The 18,598-nt window shown below is 58.6% G+C and overlaps 1 protein-coding gene across 2 annotated transcripts; it reads right to left on the bottom strand.

Annotated features, from left to right (window-relative positions):
- Window positions 1–239: 239 nt before the first annotated feature.
- LOC123032347 (patr class I histocompatibility antigen, B-2 alpha chain-like) lies at window positions 240–9,396 on the bottom strand. Of its 2 annotated transcripts, none has more exons than XM_044448158.1 (7): window positions 9,086–9,396; window positions 5,171–5,458; window positions 4,352–4,441; window positions 3,658–3,690; window positions 2,432–2,464; window positions 1,964–1,997; window positions 240–1,004 (listed from the first exon to the last, which is right to left on the bottom strand). In XM_044448158.1, the coding sequence occupies exons 1-6, from the start codon at window positions 9,342–9,344 to the stop codon at window positions 1,978–1,980; spliced, it is 723 nt and encodes a 240-aa protein (XP_044304093.1). In that variant the 5' UTR covers window positions 9,345–9,396; the 3' UTR covers window positions 240–1,004; window positions 1,964–1,977. The 2 variants fall into 2 exon arrangements, with proteins under 2 accessions (XP_044304093.1, XP_044304092.1); XM_044448157.1 differs by having other exon boundaries at window positions 240–983.
- Between the last annotated feature and the right edge of the window lie 9,202 nt (window positions 9,397–18,598).

Genomic DNA, 18,598 nt, shown 5'->3' with positions numbered 1-18,598 from the left:
GGGGGGTCTGGAGTGGCTGGGAATCCCAGGGGCCTCATGCCAGAATCGTTCCTCTTCGCTGGATGGCTTTGATTCCCACCACACTCCCTGGAATCGAACCCCAGGTGTTTTACGACTTCAAGTCCTGAACTTCTTGCTCCTCACCGCTGCCCCCAAGATATGGCCAACACAGAGCGCAAAAGCTCCACTTCTGCAGGCAACTAAAATATTTGACACTCAATAAGAAAGCAACAGCAAAGGAGGGGGTAAACAAATCTTTTTATTCTAGCCAATTACATCATTCTGAAAAAAAAGTTTACATTCATTTGCGATCAACTAAGTGCAAAACACATCAACAAACTATATACTTAGAAAGAGGCTGAAGGTGCATGTTAATCTATGCATGTTAATGTTAGAAAAATATTCCTCAAACCCCAATCCCTCATTCCCCAACCTGTCAAATGTCTAATCACACACAAATTTTCATCCTTGGATAATAACATTAGATCTTATTTGTAAATATGAACTCACACAAGCAGCTTTTTAGAAATCCTATTACAGCTTTAGACATGGAGGCATAATCCTGAATTTGTAAGGCTATACTGTTTAGTTGCGTCGTCATTTAGATTTGCCAATTATAAACTTTTGATTAAAGACAGGTGCTGATTAACAGCACTGTTTTTCCTGGAAGCAGCTGGAAGGGGGCAGCTGCGCCTGACTTTTGGCTCGCTGGCTCGGCAAAGCAGAAGCCCTCATCCAAGACGGTGCCCTCCACCTTCCACCATGACGATGCAACACATGAAAGCGAAGCTCCTAAATCCTGAGATTAATCAGGTCAGATTTTTAAAATGCATTAGGGCATCAGCCAGATCAGAAAGCAAGTCAAATGAAGCCAAGCCTATCAACAGAATGCTGACTTCCCAAAAGGGCAGGACAGAAGTCAGTAGATGTAAATTCCTTCCTCTGCCTCCTGGCACGGGAAGGCGACTCGCTGCCAGGGTCAGCTGCAGAGAAGACGAGAGATTCTGTTGGGGATGGAGCCAAGATGGACCCAGACCGAAGTGGGGGCAGGTGGGGGCACCTCATACGCCCTGGAGGCGCAGAGGTGGCGGCATTGAGAGTGGAGGTGGCAAGGGGGCAGGTAGGCAAGGCTGCACCGGGGTCAGTGGGCCACAGTTTCAGAGGAGAGCTCCCCAGGCCCCCTAATTTCATTCTCACCAGAGCAGGGAGTGGGGGGCACCCCACAGAAGCCAGAGGCCATTGCAAGGGTGGGCGTGTGTGCGGATTTCGGCACCTGCAGGGAGAGGGGAGCAGCCGCATCCCCTGCGCAGAGTCCAGGAGGCCCCTTTCCCCCCAGTGGCACGTGGAGCGCAGCTAAAATGCAGGCAGGGAGCGGACCCAGCACGGCACCCCGAGGCCCGGCTGCTCCAGCAACTCTCCCCTCCTGCCTGGGAGGGCAGCTGTTCCTGGGGCTGGTGGGAGGCAGGGCTGACCCGGGGGCTTCCTGCCCAGCACCAGGAAGGAGGCAGAGACAGGGGAAGGGGGGCGGCAGCAGCCAAGGGGCCCTTTTTCCGCTCGCCTGCCCACAAGGCCCCGTCCCTCCCTGGCCACGCACTGACTACGTACGGCCACCTCCTGCAGCCGGGAAAGGAGCACCGAAAGCCACGTGCCTGGGAGGAAAGTGCCGCATCCTCCTTCAGAGGAAACCGGGGGGGGAGGCGGCAGGGGGGGATCCCTTTTGCCAGGACACAGCTGGGCCGGGTGCTGCAAGGGACAAGTCTGGGTGCATACCTGCTCCCAAGGGAGCCCCGGAAGTGTCTCCCCCCTGGACTCCTCCTCCTCCTCCTCTCCCTGAGATGCTCCATGCAGCACAAGGGGGGAAGAAGAGGAGTTTCCTCACATATAACGAAGGGGCGCCTTTTCTCCTTGCCAGGGTTTGGCCCCCGTCCCCACCCACAAGGACAGCCCCCGCTCTGCCACTCACCTGCTCTGGGGCCGCTAGATGGCCGGGTTGCTCCCTGCAGCGGAGAGAAGGAGCACTGAGTCAGCCTCGCCCTAAACAGCCAAAGGGGCTGCCAGTTCGCAAGGCAGGGCAGCCTTTCCCTTTTCCGGGGAACCAGCCCCCAAGGCTCCATGAACCCCCTGGAAGAGGCCAAGCTGGCCACAGGAAGTGTCTCCCGCCCATGGCCGCTGGAGCTCTGCCGTGGTTCCTGGGCTCCCAAGCCGAGCCCAGGCGCTCCGCAGCAGACCGGCCGGCTGGCCGGGACCAGCCGCCCCTGCGCCCCCCAGCCTGCCCCCTCCTCTCACTGCATGGGAGGGGCTGGCAAATGCTGGCCCAGGCGGGGGATGGGGGGGTGCCAGGCCCACGTGCTTTGGGAACGCAGCGGGTGCCCGTCTCTCTTTCCAGGCAACTCCCATCCCCCATCCGCCAGGCTGGGTTTGCCACACTTACCCCTTGCTGAGCTGTCAGAGCTCCGGTCGCTCGCTGCAAAGGAGAGAAAGGAAAGGAGTCAGGGGGGAAGGGACGGGTGCGTGGCTCTTCCGGGCTCCTGCTCTCAGGCACGCGCCCCTTCCAGGCAGGGCCCTCAGGGTCAGCCAGAGGACGGCAGCAGAAGTGCAGATGTGCAGGGAAAGCACAGATGTGCATCTGTCCCCGAAACAAGGCATCCTCAGATGGACCTGGCCACGCGAGCGGTTTCCACGCACTGCTCCTCCCGGGGGAAACCGCAAAGCAGCCCCAGCTCTTCTCTCCGAAGGTGGGGAGGGATCAGACGGCAACGTGAGGGGCAAGGGGCCAGGAAGGGCTGCCTGAGGAGCTGCTGCCAGGCGGTTCCCCAGCAGTGCTGCTGCTGATTCCCTGGGAAACACGGAAAGCCACCGGAATCGCAAGCCGGAAGCCTGGAACGATGCTTGCCAGGGAGCTCCACGGAACAGCGCTGCCTTGGGGGGAAGCTGCGCAGGGTCCTGGTTACAGGGGTGGGGTCAGTGGCTAGACTCAACAGCGACATGAGCATTCAGGGGAATTTACACTGATCAAGTGTTGATTAATTCTTTCTGCAATGCCTCGTTCACACAGAAGAGTCCACAGTGAGGAGGGAACCCCCGTCTACTATCTGGTTTTCAGCCCTGGACAGTGAAACCACTCTGGGAAGCCAAAACAGGGGCAAGGGCATGGAGGCCTCCCTCCAGCACCCAGCACAGAGAGATACACTGCTACCGACCATGGAGGTTCTACCTGGCCATCTTGGATCCAAACCGTGGCAGTGCTCTTGGCTCCCTTCCTCTGCCCAATCCCCCTTGAGAGCCCTGCCCCGGGGAGAAATCCCCGCTGGTCGGAGTTTAGGGCTTCCCCTGTGGGGTGGAAGCAGCAGAGCCAGTTGCCTGCCTGGGAAAAGGCTGGGCAGACGGTGCCAGGGAGGGAGCGAGGCTTCGGGGCAGGCCCAGGACATCGGCCAGCCCCATGGACCGTTCCGAGCGGGGCAATCCAGCTGCTTGGCACACTCCTCCGGGGGCCTTCCCCACAGGCGGGCTGCCATGCTTCTCCTGGGGCCACTCAGCCCCGCAGCCTGAGATGCAGCCGGGGGACTGGACACTCGCCCCGAAGGCCCCAGGACCTGTGCTCCCCCCACGGCCTGCCCCATGCAGGAGTGAACAGAGAAAGAGGAAGGGGCCACTCACTGGATGCCGCCTTGTAGCCAGCTTGACGCTTCCCTGCGGAGAGAGAATCAGAGAGTCAGGACTGAGGGGACCCCCAGAGGTCATCCTGTCTCACCTTCTGCCACGACCTTCCTCATTTGCCGGATGTTTCTCCAGCCACAGACACAGAGGAAGGAGGCCTCATGAATCTGTGGGAAGCTCCCCCTGCATCTGCAGACCACGCGGTTTGCCCCGATGCAGCCACGGATGCCTCCAGTCCTTCCCTCCGGAGCAACCTGGGCAGACATTCAGGGCAGCATCCGAAGGAGCCGCTTGGGGTGGGGGGTGGGGAGGTTCCTGGGCCGCTTTTCACCCCTCTTGGAAAGAAACAGAAAGAGGGCCTTCCGCACCCGCTGTGCTCCAACCACCGGCCTGACTGGCTTCAGGTGAGTCGCACCCACAAAGCAGGAGAGCTTTGCTCCGCGTTCACACAACCTGCCGCTCTTGTGCGGGGGCTGCACAGGACACACGGTGCGCACGGGGCTGTCGTGTGTGGGGCAAGCATCCTGGTGGGTGGGGACACAACCAGCCCCCAACGCCAACCCTGCAGGGCCCCCTTGTGGCTGGCGGAAGCTGAGGCGGGACAGAGACGCAGCCGGGCTCCAAAGTCGTGCACCAACTGACCCCCCCCCCCCCAAAAAAAACTGGGCCAAATGCAGCAGGAAGGCTCACTTACTGTACAGGAAGATGCCTCCGATCAGGGCCGCCAGGAGGACGAGCCCCCCCACAACGAGCCCCACAACGAGCCCCAGGGGGGGCACTGAAGCTGTATTGAGAAAAAGAGGGAGGCCATTGAGGGGAAGCGCAGAGCAGCCTGGAGCTGCTCTGTAATAATTATTGCCTTCCATTTCTAAACTGCCCGTAGCCAGACGTCTCTGCGCAGTTCACAGCATTCGAGAGACCCATCCGGGTTCCCACTGGGCCCGACCCTGCTTGGCTTCCAAGACTGGGCAGGATCAGGCACTGCGGCTCTTTGGAAGCTTCTTCTGGGGACGAATGAGGCAGCCGAAGGACTGGGGGGTCAAGTGCGGGGGGGGAGTGAAGGTGCCAGAGTGGGGGCAGCCCACCTCCCATCCCGCCAGCGGGGTCTGCAAAGTCCCGCTGGGGCTGTGGAAGGATGGGGGGGGGAGTGGGAATAAGGCCTCACCCCTCCCATGATGGGACCTGTGTGCCCCAGTAACAGAAGTGCCTGCAAAAGTCTCACGGCTCCGCAGATGTGCAAACGAGGGGCGGGGGCGGAGCCAGCTGTGTCCCCGACATGCCTGCGGCTGGCATCTAGCCAGCTGAGGCGCCCGGCCCGAAGGGGCCACGTCCCTCTGGGCGCCCACACACTCCGACTGATTTGCTCTGCACCCAAGAGCCCCCACGCTGGGGCCTGCGGGTCGGTTGGGCTCTCGTTTCCATGCGCCGCCCGAGGCCTCCTGTGGAAAAACAGCCACCCCCCCGCACTCCACTCAGGGGCAGAAGACCCCCCCACTCCCACCCAGAGGCTCACCTTCGGGCTCCTCCCAGGCCACCTCCACCAGATCCGGCAGGCTGTCGTGCCCTACACTGCACCGGTAGCGGTCCCGCTCCTGGGGGTCGATCTTGGCGCTGATCCACGTGTGGTAGGTCCCATCTGCGTTGGGGGTCACGAGGCCACGGAAGGTGTCCTGGGTCCAGACCTCCCCGTCCCTCGTCCAGGCGATCTCCATCTCCTTGGGGTAGAAGCCGTCGGCCCGGCAGAGGAGGGTCTCCCTGCCATCGGGGGCCGCTCCGCGTGTCACCCTCAGGGTGGGTTGCGCTGCAAAAGCAAAGGCAGCCTCAAGTGAACACAGCACCTTCCCAGCGCCTGGCAGGATGGATGCTTCGCAGACTGAGCACGGAAATGCCCCTCGTGGGAAGCCCTGAAAAGCCCCGAGCAGCAGCAGCTTCGGCTTCCGCTGGCATCCTGACACGTGCGGAAAACCCTCAGCTGCACCTCGAGGTGCTCAGGCCTGCCCCGTTGGTCTTAGGGGCAAACGCCCCCCATCTCTGGGGCTGCATCTGAACCCCCTGAAATGAAGGGTTCAAAAACTGCACACCACTGAGGCCGCTCAGGATGGCCCCTCCGTGGGAAGGGCACCGCGCTTGCTGGCCTCTGCTGTCTGCCCCCCCCCCCCCCCGCCGCCAGCCCTGCTTCATGCCTGAGGCCGCTTGCCGTCCATTTCTGTGAGGAAAGCGAAAGGACTTGGAAGGGGCAGAATCCCTCGTGCTTCTCAATCGGCCCTTTCAGTCGGAAATGTAGCTATTCGCTTTTCTGGCAGCGGAGACCTGCAAAAAGTCACCGCCCAGCCTGCACGAAATTCCAGCAGGATGTAAAGGCAGGAGGAAAATTATGGGATTGGTGCTTTTGCTATTTTCCACTTCTAGATCTATTTTAGAAACGTGGCGCCCCAGACCAGCCAGTCTGCACGTACTTTGGGTGCTGTACTCTTACGAGAAATGCAAAGCCACTCTGCACATGCTCAGAGTCAGGGATCCTGAAGAGTCTGATGGATGCTGATGGCTTCCAAAGGGCTTTGGGGGACTATCCGGCTGATATGGTGGGCGCTCCTGCTGATGCCCAGGTTGCCTTATGGAACAGGGAAATGGCTTGGGCTATTGACTCGATCACACCAAAGCACCGTGATATAAGGACATGCTGGGAGTGAAGCAGGTAGGGAGACGGCTGGAACGCAGGTGCAGGGAGCCCCTGACGAGTCCCAGCGAACACAGGCTCATGATCTTATCGGGCCTCCTTAGTGGCACTAAGGCAGCCAAGGGGGGGGGGGTCTTTGCCTCCCTTACGCTCCTCACAGGGCCGCCAAGCTGAGTTTTTTCAAATGGTCCGAGGCCTCCCACGACCTGGTCCTCCAGCTGAGAGCCCAGGGCCCTCGACAGCTCTGTGTGACAAACTCGCTTCACGCTTTGAGGGGAAAATCGCTCTGCTCTGCCTGGAGCTCGACTCTGCCATTTGTGCAGAGTCTTCGCACGTGTCTGGTGCACAGTCGAATGGTCCATTGCTGGGTGAAGCTCAGTTTTGAGAATGAGGATGCGGACGAGGTGCTTGGCTGTGCCCGACTCACCACATGCCTCTTTGACGCTTGCCCATCTGGGCTGATTGGAGGTCTGACGGGGTCCGGCCCTGGGTCCAGGAGGCTGACAAGGCCTCCTAAGAGAGGGGGTGGTCCCTGGCCTTTCCAAGGAGGCAGCAGTGAGACCCCTCCTTAAAGGCCAGGCCTGGATCCAGGAGTGCTGGATAACCACCGGCCCATTGTGAAAATCCCCCTTTTGGGAAGGTGTCGGAGCAGGTGCTGGCCGGGCAGCTGCAGGCCCTCTTGGAGGAAATGGATTATCTGGACCCATTTCAGTCCGGCTTCAGGCCTGGGTTTGGAATGGGGACAGCCTTGGTCGCCCTGTACGATGACCTGTGCAGGGAGAGGGACCCGGGGAGGGTGTTCCTCTTGGTTCTCCTGGCCCTCTCAGGGGCCTTCGACACCATCGACCACGGTGTCCTTCTGGGTAGGCTGCCGGGGTCGGGGCTGGAGGGACTGCTCCTACCTGGCTGGCCAGTCCAGAAGTTATTCCTGGGGGACTGCTGCTCCGCACCATGGTGGTTGCGTTGTGGGGCACCACAGGGTCAGTGCTGCCCCCCACGCCTTTTAACATCCGTATGAAGCCGCTGGCAGAGGTCATCCGGAGGGCTGGGCTGAGGACTCAGCAATACACCGATGATACTCAGCTCTGCCTCTCCTTTACCTCTCATCCAGGTGAGGCTGTCGCCGTCTTGAACTGGGGCCTGAGCTCAATAATGGACTGGATGCAGGTCAATAAACTGAGGCTCAATCCTGACAAGACAGAGGTGCTGCTACTGGGGTGGTGGGGGGGAGGTCATCTGACAGGTTTGAGGGGCATAGCCCATCCTTGAAGGGGCTGCACTCCCCCTGAGGGACAGGGCCTGCAGTCTGGGGGGGCTCCTGCACCCGAGTTTGTCCCTGGAATATCAGCTGAGCTCAACGTCCAGGCTGCTTTGCTCTGGCTGCGGAGGAAATACCAGCGACCTGGACAGACAGAGCCTGGAAACTGTCCCCCCTGGTAGCATCCAGAACAGATTACCGCAGTGCGCTCTACGTGGGGCTGCCCTTGAAGATGGGCCGGCATTTAAAACTGGTACAGAATAGGGCCGCTTGGTTGGTGACTGGAGCCCATATAACACCTATAGTGAAAGACTGGCATTGGTTACCAATTGTGGCCCAGGCCCAATTCAATATGCTGGCATACAGGGCCCTAAACGGCCAAAGTCCCGGGAGCACTGCACCCATATGCGCCTCCCCGGCCTTTGAGAGCTATGCAGGGGCCCTCCTGCATGAGCCCTCCCTGGGGGGGGGGGGGAATGACCACAAGGAGCAGGGCCTTTTCTGCAGCTGCTCCCCATGTTTTGAATGCTCTCCCCAAGGAGATTCGCTTGGCGCCTTCCTTACTTTCTTTGTGCACCAGGCAAAGACCTTCCTTAAAAAAACCCCAAAAACTAATTGCCGTAAGACTTTGGTTTTCTATTTTTTGCTGTATTTTATTGTTGTTTTTAATGTGTTGTGGTTTTCATTGTGCTTTTATCTTGTGGTTGTGAGCTGTCCAGAGGTGCTAGGGCACAACTGGGCAGCATCCAAATGTTTTAAGTAAATGAACACATTCATAAGTCCTGGGACACGTGGGAAGACAATCCCATGGGGAGAGGGGGCAGGGCCTGTCCCCAAGAGAGGGTGGCGAGGGGGAGATCTACTTGTGGGGCGGAGGAGCAGCAGGGGGCGGGTGGCGTGTGAAGAGAGGTGGGTCTCCCCAGGGCAGGAAGGGCAAAGGCTGCTCTCGGGACAGGGAGGTGTGCCTTGTGGGGGTGACCCCACGTGCAGCCTCCCCCCCACAGCCCCAGCTCCCATCCAGCCAGCCCCCCTTGGGGCAATCTGCTCGGGTTGTGTGTTTCTGGGTCACTTTCAGGCTGGACCTGCCAAGCAGAGGAAAAGGGGGGAGAAAAGGGGGGGATTGTACCACCTGAGACTGTAGGGGGAGGGGAGGATACCAACTGAAACGCGCCTCAGTTCTAAAAATCAACACATTTCCTGTCAGAAAATGCGTAAAGGGGGAGGGAAGGGAGTCCAGTCCCACACCTCGATCCCTGCGGAGCTGCTGTTCCTCTTCCAGGGATTTCTGCTTCCATATTGGGGGGAGGGTAGAAATCCCCCCACCTCCCAGGGGCTGAAGTGGGACAACCCCAGACTGGCACTGCTGTAGTGGGGGGGGGGGGTTTGTGCCCCAGCCAAGATGGAGAACTGGGGGGAGGAAGCCCCCCATTGCCCCCTGCATCCCCCTCCCACCCCCTCCCTCCCCACATGCCTCTCATTCGACCCCCACACACCTCTCCTCTGCTGCAGGGTCTCCTTGCCATACTCCAGGTATCTCTGCAGCCACTCAATGCAGATCTTCTCCAGGTAGGCCTTCATTCCCTGAGCAAAGGCAAGGTCTTTCTCCCACTTCCGCTTGGTGATCTGGGCTTTGGCATCGGCCGCCGTCCAGGTGAGGGTCTCCTTGTCCAGGCTGATGTAGTCCTTCCCGTCGTAGCCATACTGGTCATACCCTCCTTTGCTCCCATCGCTCCTCAGCTCACAGCCGTACATCTCCTGCCAGGTGTGGAGCCCTGGAAGAGGAGGCGAGTCAGGCAGGGAGCCCCACGGGCCGCAAGTGAAGCCCAGGCGGGGTCCCACTCTCTGGGAACAGGCGGGATGTAAAAATTATTACACTTATTGACCCCACAGGGGAGGTGGAGACCGTGCCTGGGTGAGGGTGTGAGACCCCACATTGGACACTGGGCTGCCCCCGCCCCACATGCCTCCTGCTGCCCCCCGAGCACTTAAGCTGTGACTGATGCGAAAATCCTGAGGCACCCAAAGGCCTGTCCTTGCTCCCCTCCCCCTCCTTGACCCAGATGGCCCTTCCTCCTCCTCCTCCTCCAAGCCCCCAGAGCCCCGCGGACTCTGCCCCCATGACTTCCATCATGCCCCCACGGCCACGTGTCATGCCCCACAGGGGGAGCTCAGGCAGACATTTCCGCCTCAGGGGAGCTGGAGGGACACCGAAGCATTGAATGACCCCCTTCTGCCCCACTGACTGCTGCACCTGCAAAATGGAGCCTGACCTCGCACCCCCTGCCCCCACCCCCTGCCCTGAAGGAGACGCTGTGCCCCCCCCCTCAGGATTTTCCTGTCAGGCACTCGCAGGCCCTGCCCCACGACCCACAAGGGCAAGAGGGCAGCTCCCATCTCCCCCGCAGTCAGATCCTGCCAATCTCGCACCCTGACAGAGAGCTCCCTCTGCCCCATACTCTGCTCCCTCTAGGAAAAGAAAACAAAAATGGTGCACGGGGGGGGGATCCATGTGGGGGGAGTTTCCAGGGATGGCATCAATGTCGGTCACCCCTTTCTTCTCCCAGAGCTCCCTGCAGGCCGGGATCGAAAAGGCAAAACTGAGGGGTCTCCTCCCTGGCAGGTCCCCAGTGAATCCTGGAGAAAGGGGGGCGGCCTTCTGCACGTGTGCACGGCTGAGAAAGGGCCTGCTGCTTGGAAGGAGGAAACCCACAGTTGCCCCATTCTGCGAGGCCCCACATTGTCCAGGACCCGAGCGAAGTTCTGCCCTACTTCAAAATGGCCTCCCTTGGCAGATTCAGCATCCAGGCTGCCCTCACCTAAGATGGCTCCCTCGAGTGCCCAGCAGCCCCCATCCGCTGCCAGGTGGCCCCCACATCTCTCCAAACCAGAACTAAACTGCCTCTCCCACAAACATAAGCGACATGAAAATAAATGGCGTGATGACAACCTCTTCCAGGTGTTCTGTTCTTAAAACAAGCTATTCGTTCTTCGAACTCAGTATGCATGTGGGTCCTGAGATTTCTCAGATGAGGCTGTAGCCCTCGGCCTGCTGCTTGAGTGCCAGTCGCACTGGGCTCAGCTGAGGAAGTGGCAGAGGACCGGCTGCCCCAGGAGCGCAAAGGCGGATGCTGCCCCCGGTCGCGCCTGCAGCACCAGCTGCCGACCCCCCTGGAGGAGGGCCTGCGAGGCCTCAGCCCCTCCAGCGGCTCGGATCCTGCATCCTGTCCCGGGGGGGGGGGGAGGGGGGTTCCTCAACCATTGCAGCTTTTCCCTTGGGCCTTGCAGGTGCTATCCATGGCGCTGGACTCCATGCCCGAGGAGATGCATCCCATAAGCTCAGAAGAAAAGCTGCAGCGCACGGAGGAATCACCTCCCGCCTCTGATCCAGTGTTCCCACCCGCCTGCCACAAGAGCCACTGGCTCGCTGTGCACCGCGTGAGGGATGTGCCACTGTGACACCATGCGCAGGGCTGGCGTCCAGGGGGCTGGCTGGGCAGCCCGAGAGCCACCCCAGCGGGGCCCCAGCCAAGGCCCCAGACTGGCCCCCTTCCCCACCATTGCCGCCTGCTCCTCCTCCTGCCTCTCGCTCTGGCCTGGGCCGCGTGGTGGAGAGAAGGAGCAGGAGACGCCACGGCCTGGCTGCTCCCCGGCTGGAGGAGGAGGAGGAGGAGAGAGGGCAGCTGGGGACACGGGCGCCAAGAAGACAGGGTCACCGAGGAAGGGGGCCCAGGGAGCAGGTCCTGCCGAAAGGTCCCCAAACGCGGCAGCCAGAACCCATCACGTCATGTGCCACTTTGGGGGCTTCCCAAGCACTGCTTCTATTTCCTCTTGGCCCAACACCAAACGCTCAGCACGTCTTCCAGGAAGCAGCGCCATCCTTTCCGAGGCTCCGGGTCCGAGGGAATTTGCGTGGGGATCCAGGCGACCGGACCCACAGCAGGGCACGGTCCAAGCACTGTCCCGAGTCCCGTCGCTGGGTCAGGCACAGAGTCACAGTCAAGAAATGGGCCGAGGTCACGAACCGAGGGAGCATCTCAGAGCCAGAAGGCAGTGTGGGCACGACTGAGCCAAAGGCCCAGACGGGGGAAGGCAAACCGCCCCGAGACGGCTAAATATGGGACGGTATAGAAAAATTTTAAATACAGAAATGAATAAATAAATGCAGCAGGGGCCCAGTCACAGTGGGGATGGGCGATGAGAAGGGTGAATCCGGCAGGACGCCGGGGAGGGCGAAGCAAGCGGAGCAGATCTGCAGGGGCACAAGGGGGAACCGAACCTAGGCAGGGTCCCGCAAGATGCAGAAGCGGAGAAATGCCCCGCCGGCAGGAAGAGCTGCACGGCCGAGGCAGCCCCTGGAGGGAGGGCTGGCACTTACTAGCTCTTCCCCAGGGGGCTGAGAGCTCCCGCAGGGCCTGGGACCATCCTGCAAATGCAATAGCGGTTATTCCGATACTGGCCACCAGAGGGCGCGCCACAGGCTGCCCAGACCTGCCCGCCTTTCCTTCCCCCAGAACAGGAAGTTCTCTGCAAGGCAAAGGTTGGGGCGATCCTGGCAATCCAAGAGCGATGCTTATGCAGGGAAAGGGATGATGCAAAGTGCTCGCCCTGAGACCTTCTCGGGCAGGAACACACGCAGTGAAATTCATCACATAAAGAGCATTTCCTGCCACATTAAGAGCAATGAAATAAACAAAGTCTGCCTGCTTTGGGTTTCTGATGACTGTGCACAGGTCAAAGGGACTTCTGCTAGGGCACTTTGGAGACATGGGCTCCATCCCAAATTGCAGGGGTCCTGTTGCTCTGGGTAATCTTTCCAGGCCCCTCCTTTCCTCACCTCATTCCCCAACATGGGTTTCGAAGGGGCTGCAGAGTTTCCTTTTGGCAGGGAAAGAACCTCTCATTCCAGTCCTGGAGCTGCTTTCCCTTCCAGTGACATGGCATCGTCTGGGCACTTCTGGGGACCCTACAGAAATCTCTGGGATTGTCTTCAAGAGGCTCCTTGGGCGATGCTGATCCTTCCCAGAGGCAGCCCTGGCCACCCTCCTTCTGCAGAGACCAAGTCGAGCCTTTGCCCCTCCCTGGAAGTCCCCACCGAACGGGCTTCCTGGGGACAGAGTTATCCTGGGCAAGGAGAGGAAGCCAGGAGATCAGGACAAAAAGGGAAGGTTAGGTGACAGACACCAGAAGGGGTGGACATGGGCAAATGAGCCTTGAGCCCTTTTAAGCAGCGTCTCCACCGTTGGGGGCAGAGTATCTCCTTCCCCCTTGCTAGAAATGAGAACCTGCAATGGCGGCTGGAAGCAGCACAGAGTCTGTTTGTGGAAATTCTAGCCAGGTCCCTGTTCAGATTAGTCAATTTCTTCTTTCTTCCTTCTTAAAGTCTTGGCTTCCGCTTCTCAGAGAATCGATGACCCCGATTCTCCTGAGTAAAAAGATCGTTGTGACTTGAAGGTGCTACCAGTTCTAACATGGTTGGTTGTGTGATGTGCTGTCAAGTCATCCCCGACTTTTGGCAATTCAGGGAGTGAAAGCCCTCCAAAACGCCCCGTCCGTCACAGCCCGGCTCAGCCTTGCACGCTCCAGGCTGTGGCCTCCACTACGAGTCAATCCATGTGGTTTCTGGTCTGTCTTTCCGTCTTCCACGTTCCATTTTCTCCAGCCTGATTGTCTCCTCCGGGGAGCCCGGCCTTCTCACTATGTGCCCAAGTATGACAGCTTCAGTTTTCTCACTGTTGCTCACAAGAAGAGCTTTGATGTAGCTGCGATTTTAAAAAGGCTGAAATATGCAAGCCTCCTCCATCAACGTTGCCTTTGGTGCCGCGTGTCACGGCGTGCTCTCAGCGGTCACGGCGATCGCCACTTCTCACAGCGCTTTATCGTGCTTCAGAGGATCCGTTCCCAACACCCTGTTCACCTTCAACGCCACACTCGTCCTCCACAGGTTCGGAGGTATCGGCTAGTGACAGGGCCTGGGACCTTCTTCCACTAAGAACGTGCGTGTGTCACATACACTTAGTAAACCTCATGCAGAGAAAAATGGGGAAAGCGCTTCACTCTCCAGAAACCTCCACAGATAAGCTTGTGGTGAGAGCCAGCAGAAGTAACTATAAAGAAAGTGCTCAGTTCGTCCTCAGTTCCGACTCTTGTTCTCTAACGGCTGAGGACACTCCTGGCTCAGTCGAAGTGACCAGCAGCAGGTCTTCCAGGAACCTTTGCTGGATACACTTTTGGGGAGAGAAAGAGCCTGCACAACGTCTCGGGGGAGAGGGGGGAATGGCTGGCCTGCCTCCCGATGGCTGGAGCAAAGTCTGCTGCGTTCCCTTGTAGGCGCTGGCATGACAACCGCAGCAGGGCAGCCTCCGTGGAGAAACAGCAGATGCACCCAGCAATGCACACGCGGCGGGAGACTCCTGAGAGGTGGCTGGAGAAGCGATCAGAGCACAGGGAGGGCCGTGCAGGATGAGGCCAAGGGGCCACCCCGTCCAGCCTTCTGCTCACACAATGGCCAACCAGCTGCCAGTGGGGAAGAGCCAACCAGGACACAAGCTGCACAGCATTCTCCAGCCCATGTTTCCCAGCAACCGGGGTACAGCGGCACACTGCTCTGATCCCGGATGTGTTGCGGAGGCCGCAGCGCTGGTGGCCAGTGAAACCGAAAGGAACGCTTTCACGTGTCTCGTACATCGGTTTCTCGTGGATAATGCAGTGAATGTCATCCAGAGGAGAAGGAATCTGGGAGGACGCGAAGGGGGTGCCAAGCTGGTGCCCCTTCGATGCGCCTTTCAGCCAGAGATCTCAGGGCTCCAGAAACACAGGCTAACGTTGGGGAACGGCAGGATTCTCCCAAAACAGCTGCTCTGAAGCACCCAGGAGGCACCGGGCCAGCGGTCTCTCAGCGCTCAGTTCTGGGCTCTTCCGGGTGCTGGATGAGACCTGGCCTAATCCCATGATGGGCTGCGAAAAAGATGGCACTGTCCCAGACCAACTCTGGATATCGGGCTGTTTCCGCAGCCTTGGACAAAGTGTGGGGAAACGAGACGCCACTTTCCCTGCTGCTGTGGCTGAAATCCAGAAGGAACCGGACGAGGTCGTTGAAAAGAGCCACGCGACGGCAAGAGCAAACTTGCAGGCCTGAACGGGGAGGGAACAGGCTCCCCCATTTTCTGGCCGGTGTTCGCTGAACTGAGCCGCGGGGTCAGGCCTCAGCTGCAGGGCTGCAACCTTCACATGGCTGAAATTACACATTTCTGTGCTAAGGACAAGGCATTCCAGGAATGCATGTTCGACGATGAAGCTTTAAAGTTACACCAACCAACAGATGGGAGTCACTCATGGACTTGGATTCTGAGACATAAGCGAAAATCCAGTTTTTATCAGCTGTAGTGCTTCCCACCAATATTCATTCAATAGTCATATATTCGACATTCAATATTCATTCAATCAATGTTCATTCTTTTGGGCCAGTTTATTCAAAACCGAGAAACTGTTTGGGGCCTCAGAAAGCAGGAAGCTTGCTTCTTTTTCGGGATCAGGGGCCGATGGGAAAACACAATGAAGGACACTGAGCTGGCTGAAGAAAGCTTAATGTTAAGTTTTGCGCACACACCTCCCTGATATATTTTTTTAATCTGAGGGCTTTTAAATTTAAAAAAAAAAATCCTTCCAAACTAATCTTGACCTCAAAATATCTGGAACCCCCCCCCCACATGCTTAACAATCTTCAAAAAGAACTACCCTTATGCAGATCTTAAATATTATATCTTTGCTACTGAAGGAAACTCACAATAAGCATATATTTAAATGAATCCATCCTGTCTGGAAACATGCAGAGTTGGTGGGGTTCCCCAAGGAAGGATGCCAACTGCTCCCAGTGACAGCAACTCTGGACCACCCCGAGAATCCCCAAGAAGGGGGAGCACCCAAGAAGTCCGGCAAAATGAGGGGACACCACGGAGACATGGGAAATTTGACAAGCAGCAGGGCTCCAGGCCTGACGCATCTGGCAGCTCATTTTGGCAGGTTTCAGAGGCTTCACAGGGATAATGGGGGGGATCTGCTCCTCTCACCCTTGGGGTGCACCAGAGCTGGGGGCGCCCACTGGACTTCGCCTCTGCCCAGAGGCCATGCCGGGCTCTCCAGTGCCGCCTGCAGTTGTGCGGGGCTGACAATTAAAATGTTTTTTACAGATTTGCAAATATTTACGAAAACGCACTTTGGGGAAAAAAACAAAAATGTATCCAGCGACCTGAAAGGCTCCTGAGCGACTGGGGCCGCTCTCAGCCCGCAATGATGGAAGAGCCCCGGATGTGGCACCAGGGACTCCTGCAGTGATGCGGAAGCTGCAGGTTTAATGGTTGAGCACTGCGTGGTCTCCATCATGTTTCTCCTCACAACACCCCTCCGAGGTAGTCCAGCATCACCACCTTTCTGCACATACGGGGCTGAAAGCCGGAATGAGGCAACCCTGGAAGGAAGGGGTGGGGATTGGGCCCTCTACTCCTATCAAAGCCTCCAATCAGATTGAGCCAGATGAGGGGGGGGGGGGGGGGGGAACCAGGCTGAAACCCCAAGGCCAACATTCCCCCAATAAGCCAGGAAGTCGCCAGGTTCAAGTTCCCTGGGAAATATTAGAGTGCATGGTAGTGGTGGGGGGAGACTGCCATTAATCGGAGGTTAATCAAAGGCTCCAAGTGACCAGACCTCAGTGAGGAGGACCCACCCTGATTAGGTTTGCTCTGATCAGTCTGGAAGGAAAAGAGGAAATTTTGTTTGGAATCAGCTTGGTGGCCTTTCCCTAACGCCAGGATGCCAACCTTGCTTGCTCCTCCCTTGAAGGACGTACGTGACCCTCGTTCTCGCTGCTGTTTGGCTGGCCTGCCTGGCTGGCTGAAGCGCAATGGGGCCTCTTACTCTGAAAGCCTTTGCCCAGGCCAGCCTGGAAGGGGGAGAGCGGCCAGGAAGGAGGGTTCCCACGTCCCCTCAGGGCCAAGAAAACCTTGGGCAGCTGCGCTCTGCAGGTCAAGGGCAGAACTGCGGCATCAAGGCATGCAAGGATGGGCCTCCACTTGCTCCGGGTTTACACGGAGCTCCTCTCACGGAGAGAGTTAAACACGGACACAAACGAAGCTGCTTCTTCTCCAAAAGGCGTCTTCTCCTGCTGCAGCATCCCCTGCTCCCGAGAGGCGCTGCCAAGGGACTTTCTCCTGGGGGGCTGAGCCCTCACCTCAAGAAGAGAGATCCACAAACTCTCCCAGGAGGCCCCAACATCTCTGGGAACCCCCAAATCCTCTACGCTCGGACCGAGCAGAGCTCTGCTCGGGGGTCTGCAACACGGGCCCAGCAGCCCGCCTGTCTCCCGGCCTGCAGCCTGAGCTGCCCTGCTCTCCTCCCTCCATCCCTGTGGGTATGGGCAGGGGGCAGGTGCGCACACCTGGAGCCGGGCAGCACGTCCCCAGAGTGCAAGCGAGCGAGCGGAGGGCACTGCTTGGGCAGGGAGCTGGCCCAGCCTCGCACCGCGGGCCCATCGTGGGGGCAGTTTAGTGGGGACTGGGGGTGGGGGAGAGAGGAAGGCGGGGTCTCTGTGCCAGGCATCAGACTGGGAGGGTGCAGCTTTGACAGGCTGAAATCTCACTTCCTGCCCCTGCCCGGCTTCTTCCTGGCCTGCGTTCCCTCAATTGCCCTTGCACAGAATGAGCCGCAGCCTCCGTCCATCAGCAGTATTGCCTAGTGGTGAGAGTGCCTGGGGGCTGCACTTCCTGGGAATTCCCTGCCTCCCTTGTAGCAAAGAGCGGACTGCGGTTGGAGAGTCCTGCAGCCCGATCCACCCACACGAGTGCAGAGGGAATGCGGGTGCCTGAAGGCGCTTCCACCCCGCTAACAGACACAGGAGGCGGCCTGAATCTCCTTCACTTTGCACTGAGGTCACTGAGGCAACCACGCCTTTCCTCATGCCCATCTTTGCATGCGACGTTCCCTTGATAGTGCCAGTTTTCTGGAGCAGATCTCTGGTCCTTCGCATCCTATTGTTTTCCTCTATTTCTTTGCCGTGCTCATTAAGATCTACTTTCTCCTAGCTGTTCTCTGGAAGTCTGCATTCAGCTGGGTGTATCTTTCCCCTATGACGAAAAGGGCATCCTTTTTGGTGCGAGTCCTGAAAGGTGTTGTAGGTCTTCATGGGGTTGTAGGGACAGGATATAGGATAAATTATTGGCAGGGGGAGGAATGAGATTTCCCCCATTCACCTTGTCCTGCATTTTCCCACCAGACGGGAGGAAGCCCTGCCTGAGATTCATTAAGGGCAGGGAAAGGCGGACTTGGGGTGGGGGGCAGCGAGGGCCCGTCCCCCAACCCTGCCAGGAGCTGCCTCGGGCTTCCTGAGCCTCTGCCCAGAGGTCACCTGCCCGGCTGCCTGGCCCGCCCTGAGATCCCCGTTTTGGCAGCTACAAGCAGCAGTACGTTGGAGGGAGGACCCAGAGCTGCTGAACTTTTAAAAACTGCGATTAAGAGGAAAACGGGCAGCCGTGGGCAGCCCCTCCGACACGCTGCGGGGGCACTCGGGGGGGCCGCTCACAGCTGCCAGACCAGCGGAGACTATCGTGGGCTGCAGTCTGCAAGCTGTGGCCCCTCTTCTGTCACGGATTGGGATGCGGGGAATGAGGACACAGGAAGGTTTTCCCCACCAGCGGGCAGGCCATTTTGTTTTTATGGAAAACCTTCTCTATAGGGCTGAGCTTCCGATCAAAATTTGGACTTTGATATGTAATTCCTAAATTCACAGTGAAGAGGAAAGCAGGCAAGGAAGGCCTCGGGGCTTGTGCTGGCCAGATCCCCATCGCCCCCACCCCACCGAAATCCACCTGCCACCACTGGCCCTGCGGGGAGGAACCGGATGGCTTTTTCTATGGTAATGCTGTTTACTGGGATGTCATTAAAAGATCTGATGTTTACTTGGGAGGATTTGGATTCTGAGAGGTGAGATGGAAGGAAATCTATCAAGGAGGGCGTGC

This window comes from Varanus komodoensis, unplaced genomic scaffold (genome assembly GCF_004798865.1).
Source record: "Varanus komodoensis strain SLA01 unplaced genomic scaffold, ASM479886v1 scaffold530, whole genome shotgun sequence".
NCBI classification, from domain to species: Eukaryota; Metazoa; Chordata; class Lepidosauria; order Squamata; family Varanidae; genus Varanus; species Varanus komodoensis.
This window is presented reverse-complemented; position numbering and strand designations above follow the sequence as displayed.